The sequence below is a fragment of the Dicentrarchus labrax genome, unplaced genomic scaffold (assembly GCF_905237075.1).
Source record: "Dicentrarchus labrax unplaced genomic scaffold, dlabrax2021, whole genome shotgun sequence".
Lineage (NCBI taxonomy): Eukaryota > Metazoa > Chordata > Actinopteri > Moronidae > Dicentrarchus > Dicentrarchus labrax.
In genome coordinates this window covers 13,336,485-13,361,145 of record NW_026136706.1, presented here as the reverse complement: position 1 = coordinate 13,361,145, position 24,661 = coordinate 13,336,485, and the positions used below count along the sequence as shown (strand labels likewise).

At 39.5% G+C, this 24,661-nt stretch overlaps 3 protein-coding genes across 3 annotated transcripts; 1 reads left to right on the top strand and 2 right to left on the bottom strand.

The window, feature by feature from the left end:
- Positions 1-1,222: 1,222 nt before the first annotated feature.
- si:dkeyp-118h9.7 (sacsin) lies at positions 1,223-15,204 on the bottom strand. The gene is made up of 8 exons (XM_051404151.1): positions 15,133-15,204; positions 13,539-13,584; positions 13,020-13,107; positions 10,151-10,262; positions 9,301-9,447; positions 7,754-9,185; positions 6,958-7,046; positions 1,223-6,865 (listed from the first exon to the last, which is right to left on the bottom strand). Exons 2-8 carry the CDS (start codon positions 13,565-13,567, stop codon positions 1,362-1,364), a joined length of 7,401 nt encoding a protein of 2,466 aa, XP_051260111.1. The 5' UTR covers positions 13,568-13,584; positions 15,133-15,204; the 3' UTR covers positions 1,223-1,361.
- Positions 15,205-15,523: 319 nt separating this feature from the next.
- On the top strand, positions 15,524-17,875 carry LOC127365751 (oocyte zinc finger protein XlCOF6.1). The gene is made up of 2 exons (XM_051404178.1): positions 15,524-15,884; positions 16,232-17,875. Exon 2 carries the CDS (start codon positions 16,279-16,281, stop codon positions 17,308-17,310), a length of 1,032 nt encoding a protein of 343 aa, XP_051260138.1. The 5' UTR covers positions 15,524-15,884; positions 16,232-16,278; the 3' UTR covers positions 17,311-17,875.
- Positions 17,497-24,009, bottom strand: prmt2 (protein arginine methyltransferase 2). Its single transcript, XM_051404177.1, has 9 exons — positions 23,722-24,009; positions 23,432-23,629; positions 21,968-22,129; positions 20,815-20,979; positions 20,501-20,676; positions 18,950-19,079; positions 18,724-18,860; positions 18,331-18,505; positions 17,497-18,170 (listed from the first exon to the last, which is right to left on the bottom strand). The coding sequence occupies exons 1-9, from the start codon at positions 23,869-23,871 to the stop codon at positions 18,138-18,140; spliced, it is 1,326 nt and encodes a 441-aa protein (XP_051260137.1). The 5' UTR covers positions 23,872-24,009; the 3' UTR covers positions 17,497-18,137.
- Between the last annotated feature and the right edge of the window lie 652 nt (positions 24,010-24,661).

Sequence of the window (24,661 nt, the reverse complement as noted above, 5' to 3'; positions counted from 1 at the left end):
AAACTCGTACAAGCAGAAACTCAAGAGTTTTGAACATCTGTTTTCATCTCTGATCAGAGTGGCAGTTATGGGCAGGGGTAAATCCTTGTCTGTTTGGGCTGGGTCATTGAGGGGTTTTTCTCTCAGGAAGGTCTGCACAGTTGAAGGATTCACATCTTTCACTTTGACACCAGCAACTCTGAAACTATTCCAAACTTTTTGCATTTCCATGGAAAAAGGAACCAATGTCATTCCAAGATCTTCCAAAATGGAATTAATCTCTCTGTCTCCTGATAGTGCCAGGTAAGGTGCCTTAGTTGATCCAGTTTCTCTGACATCACACCAGTCAAAAGAGTACTCTTTAATTTCTCGGCTTGCAATTAGACGTGTTGAACTCCTCAGCACTGGGATCACATTGAGGCCTCTTTCTTGGATTGATCTGTATACCTCATGTATCATTTCATGCCAATCCTGACCAACATTTTCAGACACAGCTGGCCAAAAACGTAAGTATGAGCTACTTAAGTATGACTCAATTTGGGCAAAAGGGCCTTTCTTATTTGCAGTGTTATGGCTGATGTAATAAAGGAGATTGGCATACAGTGGAGCAATGACATTCTGTTTCAAAGATTCATTCCAGTTAGATTTTTGACTTTGCCCATCTTCTTTCCAAAGACCTCTCCTGGCAGAATCCACCTCAAAGTTTGCATTGACATGCACTGGTAGTCCAGTTTTCCCTGGCAAAGGAAGTGAACAAAAGGCTTCTCCCATGAAATCCATTTGACTGGATGGTGCTAAACTCTTGCACATCTTTCTGCCTACAAGGCCCGCTATTGCTGCTTGGGGTAGTTTGTCTGATAGTGTTGTTTCTCTTCCACCACTGTCTTTGGATGAGCCAAACTGTTCTGCAATGATCCATTTACTTTGTCTTTTATCTGAGGTTGAAATTATGGTTCCATAAATGGCCTGCTGTGGTGTTATTGGTTTGTCAGATTGTAGTGCATTTTGTTGAAGTTTGACAAAAGCATCTTTTTCTTCTTTGCTTGTCTGTGGTAGACTTTTTTCAACCACAAAGATGGTTTTGAGTTCCCCTGATTGTTCATTGATTTCATGTACTTTTATTTTGCAGATGTTTTTCAGAAACAGAATTAGTCCTTCAGGATCCTCAGAGAGGAAAGAACATAGTTCGTTTATGTCATGGGCAGTGACTTCCTGCTTTGATATTTTAGAGCTGTCTGCCATGCTACCCATCCTTAGAGGTAATCTGAACATGGTACCCTCTTTAAGAGAAAATTTGTCAGGAAGAAAGGAATTGTAGACATCTATGTACATGTTCTTGAAAGTGTCGGCTAGTGTATAGCCAATGCCAACTGGTGGTTTGTCTAAATGACTTTCAATGTACTTCTGATTGGGATCAGAAATGCAGAGTAATTGATCTCCAGTGAGAATTGAGGGGCAGTCAGTGAGATGATAAACAGAGTTGAATCCCACTCCGTATTTCCCTGTCTTCCCTGCTGTGTTGTGTTTTCCCCCTCTCCCAGTTGTTGAATCCCATGCAGGTCAGCATCAGAAAACACTTTGTTGTTAAACACACACAGTGCTGGACCCTGCAGTTGGTTCCATTTCTTCCCAAATGTTTTTTCTTTGCCATGCTGTCGTTTGTCCCAAACAAAGTGGATTTCTGTTGCTTCTGCATCATCAGCATTTTGTAAAAGCTCTTTTAGGATATCCTTCTTTGATGGATAGGCTGAAATTATGTTTTTAATTCGAACAGGGAGTTGTTCCTGTTGTTCAAACTGAAAAGCAAATGGTGAAATGTTCTCAACAATGTGATTTTGCAGAGTATGATGCCTGGTAGTTTTAATTCCAAAGTGGCGAGCCATAACACGTGGGATATTCTCGTGGCATAATGTGACACCTGATGAAACTGGTATCCATGCACTGTCATTGTAAAACATCTCACTTGCAGGTTGTAAAACTCCATGTTCGTTGGGTATGAGACAATCCCCTGTTGTTTTCTCTTTGGCCCTATATATGCCTATGTTCAAAATTGTGAGGCAGATTGATAGATCACTCTTTGGCAGGGGGTTGTTGCCATGTTGAGAGTGCAATTCCTGGAGCACAGTTTGAAACTGACTGGTAGTAAAACATTTTCCAACACCTACACTTTCCCAGAGCCTCTTGAAACTAGTGAAGGCAGGTGGAAGTACATAGAGATAGGGTTTTGCTTCAAATTGCTCATTCTCTGCCACACGGTTCACATTTACAAATGCACTGCCAACAAGAATAAATGGGAATGAATTTGCCCTCTGTGAAATGAAACTGGAATTCTCAGAATCAATGAGCCACTCATCCAGAAACTTATAGCATTCATATGCTATGCTGTGAATCACGGTGCTGTCAATAGATTGAGATTGCTTACATGCTACTTGCAGTTGCTGAAGCACAGTCTCAGGGCTTGGAATGTCACGAACTCCCAAAATCTGTAAGACTGGATCGGTGTTGTGTATTTTCAGATTGTTGTGATCCAGCACAGGTTTTGTCATGTTAACAAGTAGGGAGCATTTGTCACAAAAAATATCAGTGGGCCTTCCAAGTGTTGCATTTCTTTCCATTCTTGTATCACCGGGGCGATATGCTGGGAGAAATTCAGTCATCCTCAGTGTTTCCCAGTGGGGAGAGTCTTTGTCATTCATGTGGTTCTTCATAAGTTCAAGAAGGCATTTCATATGCCCATATGCTTTCTTTTTGTCAGTGCTCCAGGTTTTGGTGATTGTGCCTGCTTTGTCTGTGATATCTTCCAATGGGAGATGGTCATTTGCCATTCCAAGTTCCAACAAGCGCTGAATCCTTTTTGGGGAGCAAAAGTCATTTTTGGTACCGCCAAGCAAGCGTCCCTCTTCTGGTTCAAAGAGACAGGCCACTTTCCCTGACGGATTCACAAGTTTTTTGATATACTGGAGTTGTCCACCTTTTGTAGGGATGCATGGATAGCAGATCAGTAGATTGTCAATTTCTTTGATGTTAAGGTCAATAGCATGCAGCACAAGATTATCTCTACTCTGAGGGTCCAAGGTAGTAAGGTTGTTGAACACTGCTTCTTGGTAAAACTTCTTCCAGTTCCATGTTCTGTTCTGTAAAACCTTTTCCAGGCCAGCCTGTTTGAAGCTGTTTCTTAACCACAGTGGAAGAGGAACAACCTGGTTGGGTGCTTTTGCATGTTTCTTGCACACCTGCGCTACAAGTGCACTGATGTCTTCATCCTCTTCAATGCTCTCGTGTAGAAATATGGCACTGTTCATTGAGCACCAATGTTCTCCATCACTAAAGAGCTCTGGACCAGTGGAGTGCTGGGCAATTATGGAGTAAAATGCATCCACCAAAGGCTTGAATGTTTCACTCACTTTCTCTCTATCAGGCCAAAAGGTGTGATAACTGTAAGTTTCCAGTTGCTCGTTTTCAGACATTTTCTTTAGTGCCAAGAGTGCAGTAACATATGCCGTCACTACAGGATCCTGAAGAAGGGCTTTGTTCCAGTCATGTTTCACTCCACTCTCCCACAGACCTTTTCGGTTGCTTGTCACAGCAAATGTTCCATTTACATTGACTGGAAGACCTGTGTGAATGGAAAGGGGGAGGAAGCAAAATGCCTGTCCAACAAGATCTGTTTGTAATGAGGCCATTTTCCCAGTTTCTGGATTATTTTGCAAAGGCACAGCAACCCCCCCTATGGGCAAAGAGAATTTGGCTTGCTTGTTTTCTTGAAGGGAGATTTTCATAGACTGATGTGTCCCAAAGCAGTTGTATAGGAGCCAGGACTGGACTTCATTAACACCAGATTGCTGACTGGTTATTTGGACAATGTTGACTTTGCAGCAGTCAATGACCTCTTTGCATTTTCCATCAAGTTTCATCAATGATTTCTCAGCTTGAAGTTGCTTTGACACATTGGATTCATCAGGAATCCTCATTGTACTCACAGTGGTTTTGGAGACTGTAAGGACAGTTTCTATTTCATCATCTCTTGGCGGAACTGATCCATCTTTTGAGATACTTTGTAGAGATAATGTATTGATGTTCTTCAGAAACAGCAGGTGAGTTTGTGAATTCTCAGTTAAGTGCTGTTGAAAGTTGATGATATTGTCTTTGTGATACACTTTTGTGCTTATTTCTGACTTGAGAGCTTCTTCTTTGGTTCGGAAAGGTAGTTTGATCAGAGTGCCTGGATAGGGTTTAGGGGGACTTTGTTTGGTGAAATTACAATCAAATATGCGTTCATATGGTCCAAACTGACCAGGAAAACAACGAAAATGTCGTTGTACAGAGAGATTCAACTTGATTCCAGGATTTGTTCCATGTTTGATGTGCTTCTTAAGGTGAGTTACATTTGGATCAAGTATGAGTAGACTGTTGCCACTGAGGATAGAAGGAACATCCGTCACATGATACACCGTATTGAATCCAAGTCCAAATTTTCCAATTTTCTCCACCATGTTTTCCTTTGAGGCAGAGCCAACTCTGACAATATTTTTCCAATCCTCATCTGTGAACAGCTTATTATTAAATGCCCAAAGACAAGGTCCCTGACAAAGGGCCATGTCAGGATCAATGAGACTTTCAGGAGCATCTTTGTGCACTCTGAAATCCATCAAGAATTTACAGGCGTCTGCCCCAGCATCCTCAGCATTTTGAATGAGCTCTTTGAAGATGTCACTTTCTTCATCATACTCTTTAAGAATGTTTTTAATCCTCATTGTTATTGGTTCAGATTGCCCACACTGTTCTATTCCCACTAACTCTGGATCAAGGATGTATGTACTGAGGAATCGGATGTTCAACCATTCAGCGGTTGCTTTAGGGATTTCCTCATGTACGACATGAATTTCCTCCTGGCTGTCATTAAGCTCATTTAAACCATTTTTGCTTACATCACAGAAGACTGCTGTTGACAGTGGTTTGAGAGTATATTGTTCACCCTCTATGAGGACTGGCACTGGGATGTCATTCTGAACTGTCTTCTTTTCTCTCCATAGCCAGTTAAGAATTTCTATTGACACTTTTATCTCAGAGGAACTTGCCAATGGCTGTTGCCTTTCTTCAATGGTTTGCTGGATAGAATGAAGAATGCCAACAATTTCTTCATCTGAAAGTGATGTTCTCAGACCAAACTCCTGGAGCAATCTCTTGTATGGCAGAAATTCATTTGGCACCTTCCCAATGTAAGAGCTCAGATCTAGATTGCGTGGGTAGTCTAGAACCAGATCCTGTGGTGATACAAACTGGTTATGGTTCCACAACCATCGTGTGTCTTTGTTCATCAATGTTGTAAATTCAGAGATGTGGTTTTGCATGTGTTCATAAATGCTACGCAACTTCCTTTTGAAATCCACATTAGTGTCAGGATCAGTCATTGTTTGTGCTTTTGATGCCAAGACTGACAAATTCTCTACCACTTTTTCAGGTGGGGGTAGGCTTCTAAGACCAAGTTTGTTGGTAACACTGTCACTGAATTTTCCCACTAGAGGCATTACATGCCCAACAATGTCCTCATATATAGAATGTCTTATTTCATCTGGACAGAAGACACAACTTTCCTGAGATTTGTCATTGCAGGGTTTTTTGTCATCACCCCATTTAGCACATGGGACCCATTTCAGCATTTTAAGGGAACGAAGCTGGTCCTGAGAAAACTTTGACAGTAGATCATTAGTATCCAACATTTTCAAGAGCACCTGAGCTCTTTTACCAGCGTCAGTTTGGGAGTCGACATTCAGTTGGTCAATCAGTGTGGCAGCATGCAACAAGTGCTGAGGTGATACATCTACTTCTTTATTTAGCAATCCAAGATCTCTGAGACTTTCAAGCATTTGCGATGTTTGAGTGTATAAAGGTGGGGGGAAGAAATCTGACTCAAAAATGACTTTAAAAGTTTTAATTGTTGGATCAAAAAAGCTTGAGGTCTTTTTCAACTCTCCATTAACTTCAATGAATCTCAGGTCCTTACATTTGCTTTTCAAGGTCGGATTTTGAGAGAAAAGGATAGTACCATGCTCTAAAATCCAAGTCATGATTTTCTCAGTGTCATCTTTTTTGCAAGCCCCCCTCTCAATACAGCCAATGAGAAGATTGGCTGCTTCAGCTGTGTCCAAGAGTTTAACTTTGAGCAGCTGTAACAGTCTGCGATCAGCCTCAGTTGCACACTGCACAACTGAATCAGGCATAGGGAACTCTGTTGGTACTGTTAGACCAGAAATTAGGAGCACAGCCTGTTTTGATTGAGCTGGAACACAGGATCCTTTCATGGTTTGGAACAGAGGCAACTTTAAGAGTAAATCTTTCTCATTGACTGAGACAGAATCCAGACGAGAGAGATAATCTTTGAGTTCTTCTCGTTGTCTGGGAGAGGCAGTCTCAAGTTTTCTGATGAGATTTTGAGAATCTAAATTCCCCAAGACTTTCATGACACTTTCAGGAGATGGGCACAGTACATAAGAGTGTAGGTCTTCATGCTTGAGCCACTCGTTTCCTCTCACCACTGTGCCACCAACTTTGTTCACCAACTGAGCTATTTGTTCTGGCAAGTTAATCTGCTTGCTTTTCTGAAAAATTAGTGTTGTGTTCTGCTGTAGTCTTGCTAGTGATACAGACTGACTGTCAGACAAGGGACTGACTGGTATCAATGGCATTCCAATAAAATCACTTAACTCTCTGAAGTGAGTGTTGAGAAATTTCCAGAATTCTTGGAGCCAGTCCAAAGGTGGATGTTGACCTTTGCCGATGTTCCAGGTTACAAGCCCTTCCCTCACCTGCTTCCAGTCCTGTGGCAAATACCTCCTTGTATATTCAGCCACCTGGTCAGCATCAATGTTGATGACCTTGAATAAATCTGAAAAGTAGATTTTGATTAATATATATATATAGCGTGAAAATATGCAAATAACTTTTACATCACAGTATTCTATAAAATGGCAGTCCTACTTTTTCCGGCCAGTTCTTTCAGGTGGGTATTGCAGGCTGGACTGAGATCATCTGGGATGAAGAGGTGGTGGCAGCATGGTAGCAAGACTCTGTATAAAGGATAAGTTTATTTACTGTGAATGTAACAAAATCATTTTAATATAAAAATAGACATTATTTTAAAATGTAATCCAAGAGAGATAAAATAATGGCAATGGCAATAATGTACTGAAGCAAGTAAGTGTGAGCTGATCACCTGTGTTGAGCTGTGTTTGCAAACATCCAAACCTAGTATGATATAATTGTTTTAAGTTACAGTAAATTATTCTAACACTATAACATGTGTTTATCGATTTAATATAGTCTTTTAAGAGCAAAAAGTAAAAAGTACAACATTGCTGTTGATCATATCATGAAGAAAATTTGAGCAACATATTTGGTGTTTTCTAAGGTCTGGAACAATTTTTTATGGTTCCTGTATGAATGCACTGCCATTATTATATAATCAGAGCATATGAGACTGTAAGGTAAATACTGTAGGCCCACACCTACCGTATTTACCTTCTTATAGCATCATAGTTAAAGTTGCACCCATCTATATTTTATAATAACAATTGATTAAATTACTATGGTTAATGTGAACAAAGTAAATGATACTAATAGTGTAATAATAGTGATGGTAATTGGAATTAGTGAGGATGTAAGGCCGAAATGATCATAAAAAAAATATATATAAGCAAATGCCAATTTTTCCAACAGTAGACACATTAGCAGTAACGTTTTTATCAATAGTAGGATTCAAAAATAGAAACCCTACCTTGGAAATTTGTTGCTGTCAATTAGAGCAGTGTCCTCCTGTCTGTCTGTGAAAGATCTGAAAGAGCCATCACTGAGTGGAAGCAGTTGAAGACCCTCGAGTTCTCTGTATTTTCCATCACTCAAAATGTACTCCAAAAGACAGAGTTTGTCGTCTTCAGAGATGAAGTCCACACCAGACGTGCGAAGAATGTCCCTTAAGAAAGCTGGCGTCACATGTTTTAGGGTGTTGACGTGTGGATAGGCTTCTTCTATAGCTCTTGCAACACTACTTGGTAAAGTGACAAGATTTTCTCCACAGGACACCAAAGTCCTTTTGATGGCGGCCAGTATGTCAGGGCTTGTTGGGCCATTACAGGGGAACACAGCTTCTGATGGAGTGATAAACATTCTTTCGTCCCTGGCGAGAGAGAGGACAGCCACATTCTGTCTGAATAAGTGTTGAAGAACATCCAGAGCAAAAGCAAGCCATTTGTCTTTGTGCCTTATCTGGGCAATATCTGGCCACAGATCGTACACGGAAGAGACGGGCAGAGAAACTTCTTGGGCAAGTTTGATAGCATCTTGAATAATCAATAAGTATGCCTGTGGGAGCACTTCTTTCATCAGTAATTCATTCCAGACAGCATGTTCATCATGTTTCTGGTCTTCCTCTTGCCACTTGATGTGTCTTCTGTTGTCTGTGAGGCCAAAGCACGCGTTGACATAAACTGGGAGTCCTGTCTTGTTGGATTCATTGTTTGGGAGGGGGAGAAAGCAGCTCAGTCTACTTTGACTACAGTCTCTCTTCTCACCACAAGGGAATGCCAAGTCGACTTGTGGGAAAAAGCATAACTTTTTTGCGAGTAAATCAAGACAATCTACATTGCCTTCTTTCATGGTACATGTTGTCACAAGCCACTTTGTTTCTTTTTGGTCTTCTGAGCTGAGGGTTATCAATTTGTACTTTGTTGAACCCTTAATGATTGACTCATCTTCTGACTCCAAAATGACATCTGTGTTGACTGAGGATTTCACTTCAAGTCTGGTGTTGACACTACCATGTACATTGATATGTACCAAGGACACAGACGTCACATTTTTCAAGAACAGGAGGCTCAACTCTGCATCTGCAATGAAGCTATCAAAAAGATCAACCACCTTGTCAGAGTCATATAGATTATCTGAAATATCTGAAGCCTTGTTGCGCAAGGGGAATCTGAAAATTGTTCCGTCAAAGTGCTCATCCTCCATGACAACTTTTGACCATTCTTGTCTGCTTACAAGTGAAACTATATCTCGAAAGGGTTGGAACTGATCATGCACAGTCGTCAGAGCTTCTTGGTCTTCTGGATCTTTCAAAGACCACCAAAACCCTCCCTCTCTTTCCCCAAATATTTTTTCTTGGGGATCCATGAAGCCAAGATGACTTGAACTGAATATGGATGGCACATCTGTGAATATAGAGAAACAGACATTGCCCCGTTAATTTACCATGCATGTTCTCTAAAGACTGAAACTTAAACTGAGACTATTGGGTATATGTGCGGTAAATGTACATAGTTTTACCTGTTATGTGGTAAACAGAGTTGAAGCCGATTCCAAACCTCCCGACTCTGTTTGGATCATCGCGCTTGACACTCCTCCCTGCCATCTGAATTCCTTTCCAGTCGTCATCAGTGAACGCTGCATTGTTGTAGGCGTAGAGAGCAGGACCTTTGCAAAAAACAAAAAAATAAATACCAAAGAACCAGCGACATATACTGTATTGCAGAGAATGAATAACATCTGCTGAATACACATAATTAGCATTTAAGAATCTAATGCCATCTTATCAAGTGATCAGAACCAAGATAATAATTTTGTGGTAATGAGAAAAAACATTACACATGTTCTCTTTGGCCAACCACAGTGGACTATGGGAGGAAACCCACGTGAAAGAAGAGCATCAAAAAGTAGGGAGATAAGCTAACTGTGTCATCGGGCTACCACCTTTTTCTATTTCTATATCATTTTTTTAATATATATCGTAAACTTAATTAATAGCCCAGGCTTTTATTATTAGACTCCAATCACTGAACTCAACCTGCATCCAACACATTGGATGGACATTTAATTCCTTTTGCACAAAACTCTTGCTCAGCAAGGATGGGAAAAATCTAAGCAGCTTAAAATTCATACAAGCAGGCGACCCTGTGGGCTTTAAGAGGTTTTATACATCCAAAAATCCAGACCATGTGTCTACTTGAGACCTGAGTGTATTTGTCAAAATGTGTAAAACCACCAGGCTAGTAAAGGTGACCTGCCTCTAACTGGGAACCTGCTTTTAAGTTTTATGATATATTTTTTTGAAGAACACATTACAACTCATGTTGATAATCACCCTAGAACACTGCTATTCTCTTGATATCCTGCATACCTTGGTATTCTCCTAGTTCATCAGTCCACAGGCTCTCAGTCCCATAGCTTCTCTCATCATGGATGAAAACCACTTCAGTGGCTTGAGCATCATCTGCATTTTGAATTAGCTCCTGTTGACAAATAAAAACAATAACCATAATTGAGAATAGCAGACCAAAGATAACACTCAAGGATTCACATGTTCCTTTATACTTCCACTGTGCCAAGCTCCAATCTAAGCTACACAGACTAGTTAGTTGAGCTTGATGACATTTAATCTCTAACCAGCTAATCTCATTCATTCAGCGAAATACTGTAAATGTACTAAATGACACAGACACAATAAATGTGATACTCCCATGTTTGACAAATCAAATGTCCACAGTTAGGAAAGGTCTACTGGCAAAACTTTTTAAAAAACTTTCTTGTAATTTGTTCATTAAATTAAATCATAATAGTATACAATTAGTGAAAATATCATTAGATAAAGGTTTTAGGAAAACATTATAATAAAGAAATAAGAGTACCAATTACAACAAAAACGTTTACATAGTCATACATAACTTATATACAGTAAAACAAAAGCCAGGCTGACCGATGTCACATTATAGTCCTGACCTTTTTCACATCAGACATTTTGACTTGTCATAGCAGGAAAAGTAAAAGTTTAAATGATAAAAAATTACATATTCTTTTGAAGCACTTTTTTTTCATTCTAGTGTGTTGCCTTGGAATTTGATGGGACTACAAAGAGCTTATGCACCATCATATCCCATGGCTGTCTGCAATACATTAAGTTAATTTTTATGAAAATTGTCATAAATTCAGCTTATAGGACATAAAGACTTATAAGTCAATGGCAACTTGATCTGTTTTGCAGATCCTTCCACAACCAAGAGGTTTCATCAGTTCTATTCATTAACCCAACAAGGAAGTAGGAAGTAAAGTTGCAGCAGTAAGAAAGATCTGGGTTCAGTACTTTCAATCTCATTGGAATTAACAACATGTTTCTTTCTTCTATACGTTAAGAGAGTGGATGTATGCATCAAATTTGCAACTCCTGAGAACAATTAGGCATTGCCATCTTTGAATAATAGCTGCAGCATTAAATTACTATTGAAATTGCAAGGTAATTACTCTCTATCTAGAATGATGTCTAAAACCACAAACTGCAAAACAGTAATTACCAAGTTGGTTCACTTGCAACAGTGGGCACACCCTTATGAAAAATCTTCTGTGATGCCATTGTTTTTGTATAGTGTGGATAATTAGTCTATATGACAAGGGTACAAATGCAGCTTTAGCTGAACACAATCTGTGCACGTACAATTTAGGCCTCCAGTGCACATGTTTTAAAGCCAGCACCACAAATAAGGCTAGTATTCCAGGAGGACAATTATCATTATATCAAACTTCTTTGTACCATCCTGATCAAGAGTGCCAACTATGGCCGCACTGATGACAAGATCTTGAGTCAGATATCACCCAGATGGAAAACACATGGCGCTACCTGCCTGATATGTACAAGATAATGCCACTCTGTCAGGTAAGTGTGCAGTATTTGCACGTGTTTGCATGAATGATGTAAAAAGTACAAATACATGTGAGAGTGTGAAATCCAATGCTGCCATGTGTCTGATGCGTCTATAGAAAGTTCAACCTCAGCACCTCAAGTCAAGTCTCACATTTTGAGAGGACTGTAGAACAAAATTGGACAACTACAGTAAAGTAATTCATTATGTGTATTGCTTTGTTAATTAAGTTTGTCCCATGCTGCACACGGTTGACTCATGACTTTGGAAATGACTCATGACACAAAAAGCTTTTAGCCAACAGGAATACTTTGATTAGTTTTGCCCTTTCATACAGCAGAGCAGACAGACATCTGTCCCAGAGATCCTGGCTCAGTATGTGTGCAGTGTCAGCTGTTCATTTAACAACAGCATACAAATAAAAACACAATCAACTACAGGGAATTACCAAAATAACACTTCCTCTACTGGCATACAAGATTGCCTCCTGTCCTGTCATACACAGAATTAGTTTATTTAGTTTATCATTCAACAAGGGTTATAATACACGCTTAGTTTTGATTTTATTTAATAATATAACAATCCCAAGATGTTCACTACTGAGATGCCATTAAAACATAGATTTCACGATTGAAGCAGGAGACTTGATATATATGGATCAAATATTTTAATCATATGCCATTTCATTTTACTAATGAAGCCATGCAACTAGTCTTAAACAGGTTCCTACAACAATGTGATGAAAATGTTAGATGTAGTTATTAACCCAACCCAAATAATATGTAATATATAATGCAACCAATATAAGCAAACAAATTATTAATTTGTTTCGTTCTGCAGGAACTATGCACAATACATTGGTTGAACCAGATCTTGCCAAAAGCTCATTCTCTTCTCTGCTGTCTCATGGTGGTGACCCATCAAGGTTTTTATACAATCAGTTTTTTTTTTATATAAAATACACATTTTTATTCTTCTATGGCACATCATAAAAGGGAATTGTATTTCTCACTGTTATAAATGTTGTATATTCCTGCAAAAATCCCAATTAAAAATCCCAAAAGATAATGCGATAAATGGGTTTTACTGGCAACACAGAAAGAAATCGTACAATATAAATATTGTTTTTCATACGTTCATTCAAATGTCTGTAGATAAAATAAAATCACCTGTTTTAAGGATTAACAATAAAAAGAATTAACATATTTAGTTATTATGTTCAAAAGAAATAGACTTCCAAAATCCAGGCATGTACTGTGACAGATTATAAGAATAATGCAATTAATGGGTTATGTAAAAAAATTAGATACACAAAGTAATTATTATAAGTATTTGACTTTATTGAGTTGTACCAACCTTCAGAATTTGTCCACCATCTGGATATCGACGTAGAATATCTTTCAGGTAGTCAATGAAGGGCGGTGCTGTTGCCCCGAAGGACGTCCTAAACAAAGCAGAAACTAGAGTTAAAATTAAATCCCCCTGAAGCAAGAGCCCATGAAGTCAAATAATGCATTAATCAAGCATTAACTACCAAATATTTCTACACTAACATACAGAATTTGTGCTCACTCCACATGAGCAGAAGAACAGTAATGCTTATGTCATTTACAATTACTCTCACCATGCTGAACTTCATCTGATGATTTGATGATGATATGAATAACAAGCATATGTTTGTCAATATTATGATTCAACAGCTTTTACAGAGATAGTTGTGAATTTTATCAGATTTTTTTTTATAAGGCACTAGCTGGGATGACCTTATTTCATATGTTAAGTAATCAGTGTCAGTATCTCAAATATTGCTTCAGGGCACAACTGTCAAAATACCACGTTCCTTAATTTCCCCCAAAATAAAGAAAAACAACTCACCGCGTCTTTTTCTTTGTCCTCTGACTCATCCTTCCTCATCTGGATACTGTAAGAGAGTCAAGACTGTTGTAAGTAAGAGGCATTGCAGAACATCAAACTTTGTGTCTTAAAACGAAGCTGTAAGGCCTGAGCATGTCAAAGTGGTTAGGTAATCTTGAGTGCTGTGGTGTTAGTGTAACTCTGCATAAATACCTTAGTAGAGCTGAGTATTTGTTCCGTTCTTTAACGTTTAAAAACCTACATATTTTGACATTATTGCCTACTGTATGAAGTTCTGACTATTTTAAGCAGTCCTGGACAATACAAATTGTTCTAACTGTAACTGTAAATTAAAATGATTTTCTAAACATGAGCAAAAAGTCGAATGCTGTGTTGGCATTGCCATAGGTATGACATTATATTAAATTAAATTAAAATATATAAAAAATAAATGAGTAAATTGAAACAGAAATGGGAAAAAATGCAGAATTTGTGTCCTGTATTGATCTGTATATATACGTAAGTATTTATTATTTACTTTAATTTGCATTTACTTCTCTCTGTGTGAGTTTGACCATATGAGAACTAAAAGCATGGTTCAGACATTTATTGTCAGCCTCAGACTACTGATGCATGAATAAAAACTGATCCATAGTATTTAATTATACAGACCGACACTAGAGGAGAATAAGATTTGTCAACACGGGTAAAACTGATGCTTGTTTCACAAAACTTTATAGAGCTTTTGGGAAAACCTAATTCATCTCTTTGTACATCAACGCTGTTCAAGACCTAACAGGTTTTTCTAGTTTCATTCAGCAAAGTAACCAGATCATTTTGTTGAGTCTGCCTGCATGAACTCTTCAAAAGTAGCATTAATAGTGCTTCGGCTTATAGGGAATTTCTGAGGCTAAAAGCTGTTCTAATGTACGCAGGGTTGCCCAGTTTTATGAATCACCTAGTTCATGGAAGTAGCATAATTATTTTAGTAGGCTGGCATTCAGGTGCACAAGTAATATAGTCAGAACTCTAATTTACTGTACCCTTTTCTTCATTTATGCTAGTTTGACACAAGTTCTTTCAGATTGCAGTATAAGGTCATGTTTAAACTGCAGGCCAAAGTGAGTTTTGTTTTGGTTTGCTCACATGTTATTCAGATCTGATTTTATTTTTAACAGTGTGAACAGCACAAACAACATGGAATCTGATCTTTCCATTCTGATTTGGTCCATTTTCATATGTGTGTTTTTTTTTTATTGCAATGTGATGTGTCACTCTAGATCTAATTTTGGCATCAGGATTGGGCCATGCCAACCACCAAAGAAGGTAATGAACAAATAGGAAATAAAAAAATATCTGAGCATATGCAAAAGAATCAATGAATCAATACAGAAATGCAGATAAAGTATCAGAAATACAACAAAGAACAAACTCTTGAGGAATTAAATTAAGGAACAAATGCACTTTTTTGTATTTCATGGATTAATTTCCAAACATCTCTGGCATTAAAACACATGCTTAATGTTATAATATATACTTAACATAAAATATGTTGAACTCATAGACGCTGATAATGATAAAAACTAATAATTACACAATAGTAAATCACATGTACCTCAGTCATATTTGTTGAGGAGTCCCATCAGGTCTTCTGCTGCCAGGTGCGCCGCAGAAATGGAGAAGTAACACCGGTTCCTCATTTTATAAAGGCAGTGGTCCAACCCCTACACCGGACGGCGTAACCAGTCACACTCGTTACTTTCGTTTTACACCAAACTCCAGTGCTGTTTTGTTTGAAACGAAACTTTAAGAGGCAGCAACAGTAAAGCCAATTAAAGAGCGTTTCTTCAGCCATCCGCAATGAATCGAAACTTTTCAAAGCGGATGAGCACATCTCTATCTCAGAGGCCCACAAATCAAAACAAAAAAAGTCCCAACCATTAAAACACACAATCATTACTCTCATCTGAATCTTAACAGCAGAAGGTGCATCTAGTTGCAGATAATTGCGGGTGTTCCCAAGATATAAATCTTATTTAATAGGGACTTGTATGTGGTTATGACACACTGTGTTCAATCTGCAGTGTTATTGTGGCATAATCAGCTTCACATGTGTTTTCCTCCTCGGGTTTTGCTCGTTTTTCCTCTCAATCGTGATCCAATATGAGACAGTTATTCCGCCACACGCTAGATGATGCTGCAGCACAGTTTCATCGGACAAAGCCGGGCAGCATCTTGCAGGAAAACGCAGGCAGGAGATGAAATGCGATCCAACAATCCGTCCCCAGCTGTTATTGCGGGGTTTAACCGCGCTGGCAGAGTAATTACTGTCAGTACGTGCGCCTTTTCTCAGGCAGAATGAAAACGGTACGTAAAGTCTTTGTCTGCGTGGTGTTAACAGCATCCATCATGGTTGAACTCGAAGCCAGGCCTACAGTACAGTACAGTGCATTGGTTGCTAAGCTAGTTCTGCATTTCTGGTTCTTTCAGATTTGAATGTCAGTTGTGTGTTTGGCCAATTCATTAAAAGCTCGTAATCAGATGAGCTTTAATTACTTATTATCGTGCGCTGACATACAGTAATAATCGGCTAGTTAGGAGTAATAAAAACATTATAGTAATAACGCTGATGACATGAACTTGCTTTGTGTGGTGCCAATTCTCAGCCACACCACTATGAAGCATAATAAACATTATGTGTGTGTCACTTTCAGATGTGTCAAAGTATGAAACGGCCTCCCCTCCCACTCTGGTTGTAGACATGCTGGATAAAACCAGTGACAAAGGCCAACAGACTGGGCGTTGCTCAGACTGTGGATGCACTCTCACCCTGCCACAGCCTGACTCTGACCGTGATTCTGCCAACACTTCAGCCTCCCCTAAACAGCAGCGTGTGCACAAAGCGGACAGCCCTTCCAAGTGTCCATCCTGCCAGGCAGGCAGCAGCCTCCCCAATGGCCGACGTCCACACCGGCGCATCCGCCTGGACCCTCACAGCTGCAGTCTGTGCACCAAAACCTTCATCTCCTCCGCCCACCTGACCCTTCACCTGGCCTCTCACAACAAGGAGAGGAAGTTCAGATGTAGCACCTGCGGCAAGTACTTCCATCAGTCGTCCCACCTGATGGCACACAAGATAATCCACAGCGGGGACAGGCCTTTTAAATGCCCAGAGTGTGGCAAGACCTTCGGCCGTGCATCGCACCTGAAGACCCACCGTAGGCTCCACACAGGCGAGAAGCCCTTCAAGTGCACCTACTGCGACAAGTCCTTCACCCAGAAGGCCGGTCTCCTGGCACATGTTCGCCTACACACAGGGGAGCGGCCATACAAGTGTGAGCACTGCGGAGAGGGTTTTCGCTCTTTGTCCCTCCTGCTCTCTCACAAAGCTCAAGAGTCTGGGCAGGCCAAACCAGCGCCGGCACCAGCACCAGCACCCAACCAGCCCCAGACGACACAAAGTAGCTCAGAGGATCTCAAGTGTGGCGTCTGCTGCCGCACCTTTGTACGATCATCATACATCAGGCTGCACATACGCCTCAACAAAGGACAGCGGCCCTATCACTGCAAAGTGTGCAACAAGACCTTTGTCAAGCTGGATACGTTTGTGAACCACTGCGATAAACACTTGAGGCAGAAAAAGGATAAAAGCAAGCAGGTTGAAGACAAAGTTGTTAAGCCTCCCTTGTTTGTCCCGCTCTCCAGGCCTCCTTCTCCTGAGTCCACTCAGACTTTATCCTCAGAGGTCAACACGCGCTCCAGAGCAAAAGCAAAGACTAAAACAGAGCCATGACCAAGAGAGTGTCCACTCACACAAAAATGGTCTTTAACTAAGAGATGTGTCGTAGTAGTTCTGCCACAGCACATAATAACTAAGGGAGGACAGTAGTAAAAGCAAAATAAATCCCCCCCGGCTATCAACAGAATAAATGAAAAGTTACATGTTTACAAAAAATCAGAATAAGGGACAAAAAGCAAATTTGTAGATGAATGACTCCGTTATGTCGTTTATATCAACATGAGTTTACTTATTGTACAGTTATTTTATTTTATTGTGAACAATCATCTTTGTATGTTCTACAATGTTGTTTTTGGGGCATATTTTAGCTAACAAAGCTAATTAATATTTGTAGCTAACATTTCAGTGGCGTACATTATTCACTTTAATATTTGAAAATAGGAAAAAAAGTATAATATCACTAACCATTATCATTCATGGTTAAGCTGTTGTTTTATTAAATCCATTAAATCCTACTACTGGCGTGTAGCCCTTGTACCAAGTACAAACAATGTAAATGGAAAGCCTATTGTAAAACAATACGCACATAGAGTCAAAATAAACATAAAATAAACATAAAGCATAGTGTCAATCATTGTCAATACAACATCTCTTTGTCTATAAAGATCCACAGTTCATCCTTATCATGACACTTCTGTTAATCTGCTCTTATGACTTGGTTTATGGTGTGTTGTTATCACTATAGGACTGCATGTCCTTCCAGAGGAGCCTCCTTTGACCGTCACGTACGCTATGACAGTCGCACTTCATTCATCAGGTCTGCAGCAGCTTGCAGGTGTAATCTCACTCAACAGAATTCAACAGGTTTTTCTGTGGCTGTGTCACCTCCACATGGGGAAACTCTTTGTCCCAACCTGTGGACGGAGAGAAAAAACAAGTGAACAATAATACATTTACAAGTTAAAGGTTAAGTTAGGACTCGTTGGAGGCTAATGTGAGTCCCAGATGCAATTTATACTGTTATAAACAAATCATTCAGATAAGGAAAGTATAAGGTGAAGGTTAGATGTTTGCCTGGCAATTGTCTGTGTCCTCTGTGCAGCTGTTAATGTTCCAGTGCAGGGTAACGGTCATGTGGCGTCTCCAGATGGGGTTCCTGCGCAGGACAATGGTCCCGCTGATGGAGTCTCCGGCGTATACACTAACCGGCCTGTCTAGCATGAACAGAGTCTGCTTCCAGTGTGTTGGCCTGGAGAGAAAAGGGTCTACTTAATATTGTCATGCATTCCAGTTTTGGCCTTTTTGTGACACTAAAAATAAGCCTGTAACACGCAGATGTACTCAGACATTGATTATAAAGTATTTGTCTTTTTAGCACTAATTTGGATTATTTGAATTATATGAATTGGCTGTAAGGGCTCAGGAGCACTGCTGAATAAAGTGTCTAACTTCTAACAAGTGTTTTACTCAGAGTTAGGTCCGGTGTTTAGCTCCACTGCTGCGCCTCCTGTCTCCAGGCTCTCGAAATGAACAGTGAACCAGGCGGTGAATCCATGGAGAACACCAGACTTTTCCACACAAAAATGAAACTGACCCTTTATTTCCTGGGAAATGAAACAGAGCACTTCTATCAGTTACAATGTCTAACTTGTAGATGACGGAGCAATTTCTAACACACAAACACACGCAGTACCTCCAGGTCTTGGACTTGCAGAGTGTACATGTCCAGGTTTAGGACATCACAGGGAGCGGTGAGACAGTCATTGGGCTCAATGAGGTGGCTGAACTTGGGCTTGGTGAAGAACTCCTGCTGTGCCAAAGGCCTGCAGAGATGAAATGTTATTCAACACCATGAGGAAATTAAGTTGCTACTATAGATTCTATATATATCTATCTATTGAGATATTGGTAAACAGTATACATTATGAATGTGTTTATGCAGTTCGTCACAACTGGCTACCTAAATATGGATTCATAAATAAGTAATATGTGTTAGAAGTGGATAAAATAACTGCAACACCTTACAGAACAGCAGCCTCAAATGGTCTCATGTTATCTGAGACTGTCAGAGTCGACTACTTAATAATAATTGCCACTGTTTGTAGTGCTGTAGCAAATATCTTATGACCTCTGTTGCCCCTCACTAAAGCAGTTTTCCTATATTTGGTATATGCATCATAATATTAAGTCTTATTATGTTTTACATCAACAACTTCACAACTGAGTGTGTTTGTGTGTGAGTAACCTGGTTATAATCAGTATTCCACATATGTGATGGGAATGTAAACACCACATTCCCTGTTTTGAGGAACCTGGATATGTTAGCTTGAGTGCTTTGATAGGAATGAGGATGTTGTGGCACATAAACACATTAACCAGGTTCCTCTTCATTCTCTGTCATGTGTGCAGGTGTATCATCAACCCAAACTACATCGTTGTAAGCCAACTAAACAAAAACAATGATGGTGATGACGATGATTAACACAGTGAAACAAAGTAATACAGATCCAAATTTTTTTGGAACTTGTTTTCCATTATCGGTGAACAGGTAAAGAGGTTAAATTCCACAGAGTGGTAAATACAGTTCAGACAGGCAGTTCACGCTCAACTGCTGAGGTAACTCAGTCGGTACAGAATACAACGAGCAGTATAGGTCAACTTCAGTTGTTTCAGGGCAATATAAGGCAACTTACAGAAATACAAAGACGGCAGTTAGTTGCTGCCTGATGTGGTTGATGAGTCACACTGGATCTATTTTGAAAACACAGTTACTTATGTGCATAATGAGGGATTAATGTTAAACATACAGAAGTGGGTATGTGTATTTATAGCAATGTACATGGTGTGAAAAGAAATTGTACTTACAGTAACGAGTCAACACATCACCATGTACATACATACATTAAAGTATTGTGGCATGGAGGGTTATTACATACAAAAGTACTTGTGTGACTGATTTGTGTGAATTTGATGCTCACAGTCAATATGACACATGCACGAGCTGAGTGTTATTGTACTTTCAAATTAAATGTGGCAGCCCGGCCATGCCTGTCGTCAATAACACACAAAGACTTGCGTCAGCATCTGCCATCGACCTGACCCCACATTTTATACTAAATAATGAAACTTCACATCTGAGATCTTTAAAATGATGCTTAATTAGTGACCTTGTTAGTTAAAATATGAGTAAGTATGAAAGTATGAATACAATATTCACTGAGAACAGCTGGCTAATGGCCCTTACTGTAGAGGAGTGAAGTCCAGGCCATAGGGCCGCTCCCAGAAGGCCATTTTCTCTGCATAATAGCTGTCAGCCTGACACGGCACCAGGGTGAGGGCCGCAGATGAGGGCCATATCACGCCGCCTTCCTTAAGCCAGCGGTCCCTGGCCAGCAGAACTGACTCCACCATGAACTCAAACTAGAAAAGAGGAAAGTAGAAGAGCATGATGGGATTCAATGAAGCTGTAATAATACTGAGATGAAGCATCTAAAGTAGAGCAAATATCCACGTAATAACTTATATTCTTAGGAACAGATTTGGTAGTGTCATTATTACCAGCAGGCAGTTACCCATCCACTCAGACACCAGGACGTCCACCTGCTCAGGTAACTCGATCTCCTCCGCTCGTCCCTGGAGCACCGTGACCACCTCCTCACAGCCGTTCTGCTTCACCAGCTGTCTGGTGTACTCTGCCATGGAGCTCGCCTCCACTGCATACACCTACGACCCCACAGACAAACTTACATACTGTGTACACCATGTTGTTTATACCATGTAGCAACACTCTTTGTCCAGCAGATGGGAGTATAACTCAACAAATGTTTGATATACACAAATGAGTAAACTGTTTAGTATATTATAGAGAGATTATGTTGATCTGACCTGCCATATTTTGTTTGGATTTCTCGGCTATTTTTCCTGGGAATTTTGTTATCACTTGAGAGCTTTGAACTGTATCTTACATTTCTGGGTAACAATTCAGATATTTTCATGGTATTTGAGTGTTACTTTGTGCAAATGTGGTCTAATTAAAAACACATTTTGGGGTTAAACAAGTTGAACATTACTTTTTTTGCCAGGTGGGGTGACAAATTGTTGATATTCAAAGGAAAACTCCACCAATCCATCAGCCACTACACCTAAATTTCAGACAGAACTGTCAGTGACCATTGTGCATTTTGGGTAATGTAGGCACCAGATTTTGATAAGGAAAAAGGTGTGGAATAAAAAAAGATATCCCTGGTTCTGATGCCCTGATGCACTTTACTATACTTGTAACACAATGTTACAGGAGTGCAGTGTTAAACTGACCTTTAAATACCCTGACAGAACAGAACAATTCCAAGCTTACAATAAAACTCACAACAACAAACACCTTTATATTTGTGAACATGCATATGCACGTGTTAGGTGAAAAAATCCCTGCTCCAATTTATTTGCTATTTAATATATGCCTTAAAATGAACAAACGTCAATAGGTCGACAGATGACTTGCTTAAAATTAACTTGGAGGAATGGTAGGCAGCTTCATTTCTCTTTATAAATAGAAATCCCTCAAATGGGATTGGATCTGAGCCGTGGTCCTACGAGGTGTCAGCCCCTCAACTAGTCCATACACTGCAGACTGCATAAACAGCAACCTGTGTATTTGTGTAAAAGAGCCTCAGTGTTTGTGTAACTTCCCCACCGGCCATCTTGTTGACATTACCACTGAGGGTTGTGCCAGCTGAGCGCAGAACAGGCTGATGATGCCAGTCCCACAGCCGAGGTCCATCACCACTTTATTCCTCAGAGAAGCACAGTTGCTGAGAATAACCTGCCGGTATGCCTCAGTGCGGCTCTTATCTGACAACATCTCCAAATGAAGCCTCTGCATCAAAAAAATAAAAGAGTAGTATGTCAGTGCAACATGTGACAAGTCATGACACATCCGGTGGTCATGTTCTTTTATAGAGACCAATGGTGTTACATATTAATTAAAATTACATTATGAAATAAAGATTACAAATACATTTTGAAATAATCCAATACTCAACTGCAACAGGCTGTCCTCTCATTCCTGATTGACAGACTGTGTGACGTACAAACACATTTCATGGTTGTATTATATATTTTTCTGCTTTTATTTATATGGGTATTTATTTAATAATGTCATATTTATTAAATATTGAACACTTTGGGTGGTGGTCTCAAAATTCTGAACACTTAACAATGACAATTGTTTTTCAAAGCATGCCTTAAAGGTTTTGTTTAATTACCTCCCTTCCAGGCAGCCGTTGTTTTAAATGTATTACAGCACAGGATGACAATCACTATGCAGAGAGTTGAAAACTTGCCCCAGGAAGGGTGGTTCAAGTCATTCAAATTCAAATTCAAATAACAATTGACAATTGTTACAGCACTGCTTGTTTAGAGCCTTCCTGGGTAGTGCATCCAAGGAAAGTCAGTAGCTGAACAGCAGCCTTTTACATTTCATTTAAATATCTATTGTGGTTTGGGTTTTCTTTTAACATTTCTTGTGAATGTAAGGCATCTCTCCAGGCTCTCTGAATTTGTCCTTAAACACACCACCAAAGAACAGTGCCTTATAGCAACCTCTTACCTTGGTATTTATAGCTACCATGCTGTAATGCATGGTTGTTATAAAAACTGTAAGCATAAGTTGCACACGCTGACAATTTAAAGACAATTAAAGACAACAAGCTTACATTACAGCTCTCATTTAACGGTTTAGTGTTTGTTCCATTTTGTTAAACACATCATCGCTGAACGTTTTAATCCTTGTCATCACACTGTAATAGAGAGTGACATTGAACTCCAGCTGTTACAGAGGCATTTTGTGACTCTATTTCTGTTTACAATTTGCTTTTAATTGCTTTTTATTAAATTAAATTGAATTTTAGGGTTTTTTAATAACAGCTGACCTGACCTTAATTTTCTTAATCATTTATTTATAAAAGCTTCTTTAAATTCAAGAATGTATTAATTTTAAAAAAGTTCTGTTTATTTGAAATAAATACTATTTATAAACTAATAACAGTTTTTTTTTATTTTAATTAAATTACATTTTTGCTAGTATTAACAGCTGTCCTGATCTTCTAATTATTTAATTATTTATGTAGAAAATTCAGCTGTGACACGCAAAACGAAATCCTCCTACAAAGTTTCTAACCAGTGTCCCATAACTGCCAAAGTATTCATCATCTTGCCATGGGTCCTCCTCCTCCTCCTCCTCCTCCTCCCCCTCAGCAGCATCCTTGCGCAGGTATCCGGCAGGGACATAACCTATGACCCCACGCAGCTCTGCCCACCACCACTGTGAGGAAGGCTTGGCGTGCACCAGCAGTCTGTCCCCGCTGCTGAAACTAATCTGTGGGACAATAAAAAAAAACCCAAACAGCTCAGTTAGCTCCAGACAGCCGCCCTTCAAGTTCCCGCTGAAAGTGTGTGAGGGTCTCTAACCTGGTCGCTGCCACTTCCAGTGAAACCAGACCGAGCCACATACTCTTCAGGAGACCCATCGTCCTCTTCCTCTTCCTCAGCCTGCGTGTCGGGCGACAGTCGTTTCGACTCGTCTGCTGTTTGGTTTCCTGGAAAAATCAAGTTAAACATGTTCACAATATAACACAGTGTCTCTAGAAGTAAACAAACTGTGTAGTGCTGTGAAATGAGCGCCAAAAACAACAACACAACACAGAAACTGCCGTGGATATCGCGAACACTTCCTGTTTTGACGTCAGATTAAGTTACCATGCCTTCACGGGCCGTCGGAAATATCATAAATATATATTCTTATTATAAATATATAATATACAGCGTAAAACAACTGTACAAAAAACATGAGTGTTTGTTGCTTCTGTTCGCAATCATGTATGGGTGCCAAAAAACTCATATTAAATATTTCTAACTAAACTTTGTAATTGTATTTTATTCAAATTCGTCATGTTTGTTTAGTTTTAATTATTAAACCAAATTCGTGCATATCACATATTTTCTTTCTACATTTCTACATAGGCAACTGTGTTTCCACTCTCTGTTAGTACAGCCTAATATAGAGCTTATTTAAAAGCACTTCAAGTGAAATTGTGATTTCCGAATATAGAAAAAGGGGAATCTCGGAGGAGCACTTAAAGGCAGCACCGCGCTGTGGAGCAGATGGGATTAGAAACTACTTCATTTTAAAACTTCTGGTAGTCTCCTCTTTTTCAAACAAATGTATATATGGCAGTTAAAAGAGAAGGGTTACTCCTTTCTGAGAGGAACCTTACTGCTCTTTTTCCTTCATATTTAAATTGGTACATCATTAGTCATTCAAATACAAATGTTTTCTTTAGTTACAGTAGTTTACGACATATTCAGCAGTTTAGTACGGTATCATCCCCCTTTCTGTCATCAAAAAAAG

Excerpts from the sequence above, each read along its gene's own strand:
- LOC127365751 (XM_051404178.1), top strand. The coding sequence starts at position 16,279 with ATGCTGGATAAAACCAGTGACAAAGGCCAACAGACTGGGCGTTGCTCA.
- prmt2 (XM_051404177.1), bottom strand. The coding sequence starts at position 23,871 with ATGTTTAACTTGATTTTTCCAGGAAACCAAACAGCAGACGAGTCGAAA. Across the intron at positions 23,630-23,721 it reads CTGGAAGTGGCAGCGACCAG|ATTAGTTTCAGCAGCGGGGA; the intron begins GTTAGAGACCCT and ends ATTGTCCCACAG. Across the intron at positions 20,980-21,967 it reads AGCTGGCACAACCCTCAGTG|GTGTATGCAGTGGAGGCGAG; the intron begins GTAATGTCAACA and ends GTGGGGTCGTAG.
- si:dkeyp-118h9.7 (XM_051404151.1), bottom strand. The coding sequence starts at position 13,567 with ATGAGTCAGAGGACAAAGAAAAAGACGCG. Across the intron at positions 13,108-13,538 it reads AGGACAAAGAAAAAGACGCG|GACGTCCTTCGGGGCAACAG; the intron begins GTGAGTTGTTTT and ends TGCTTTGTTTAG. Across the intron at positions 9,186-9,300 it reads CTCTGTTTACCACATAACAG|ATGTGCCATCCATATTCAGT; the intron begins GTAAAACTATGT and ends CTATATTCACAG.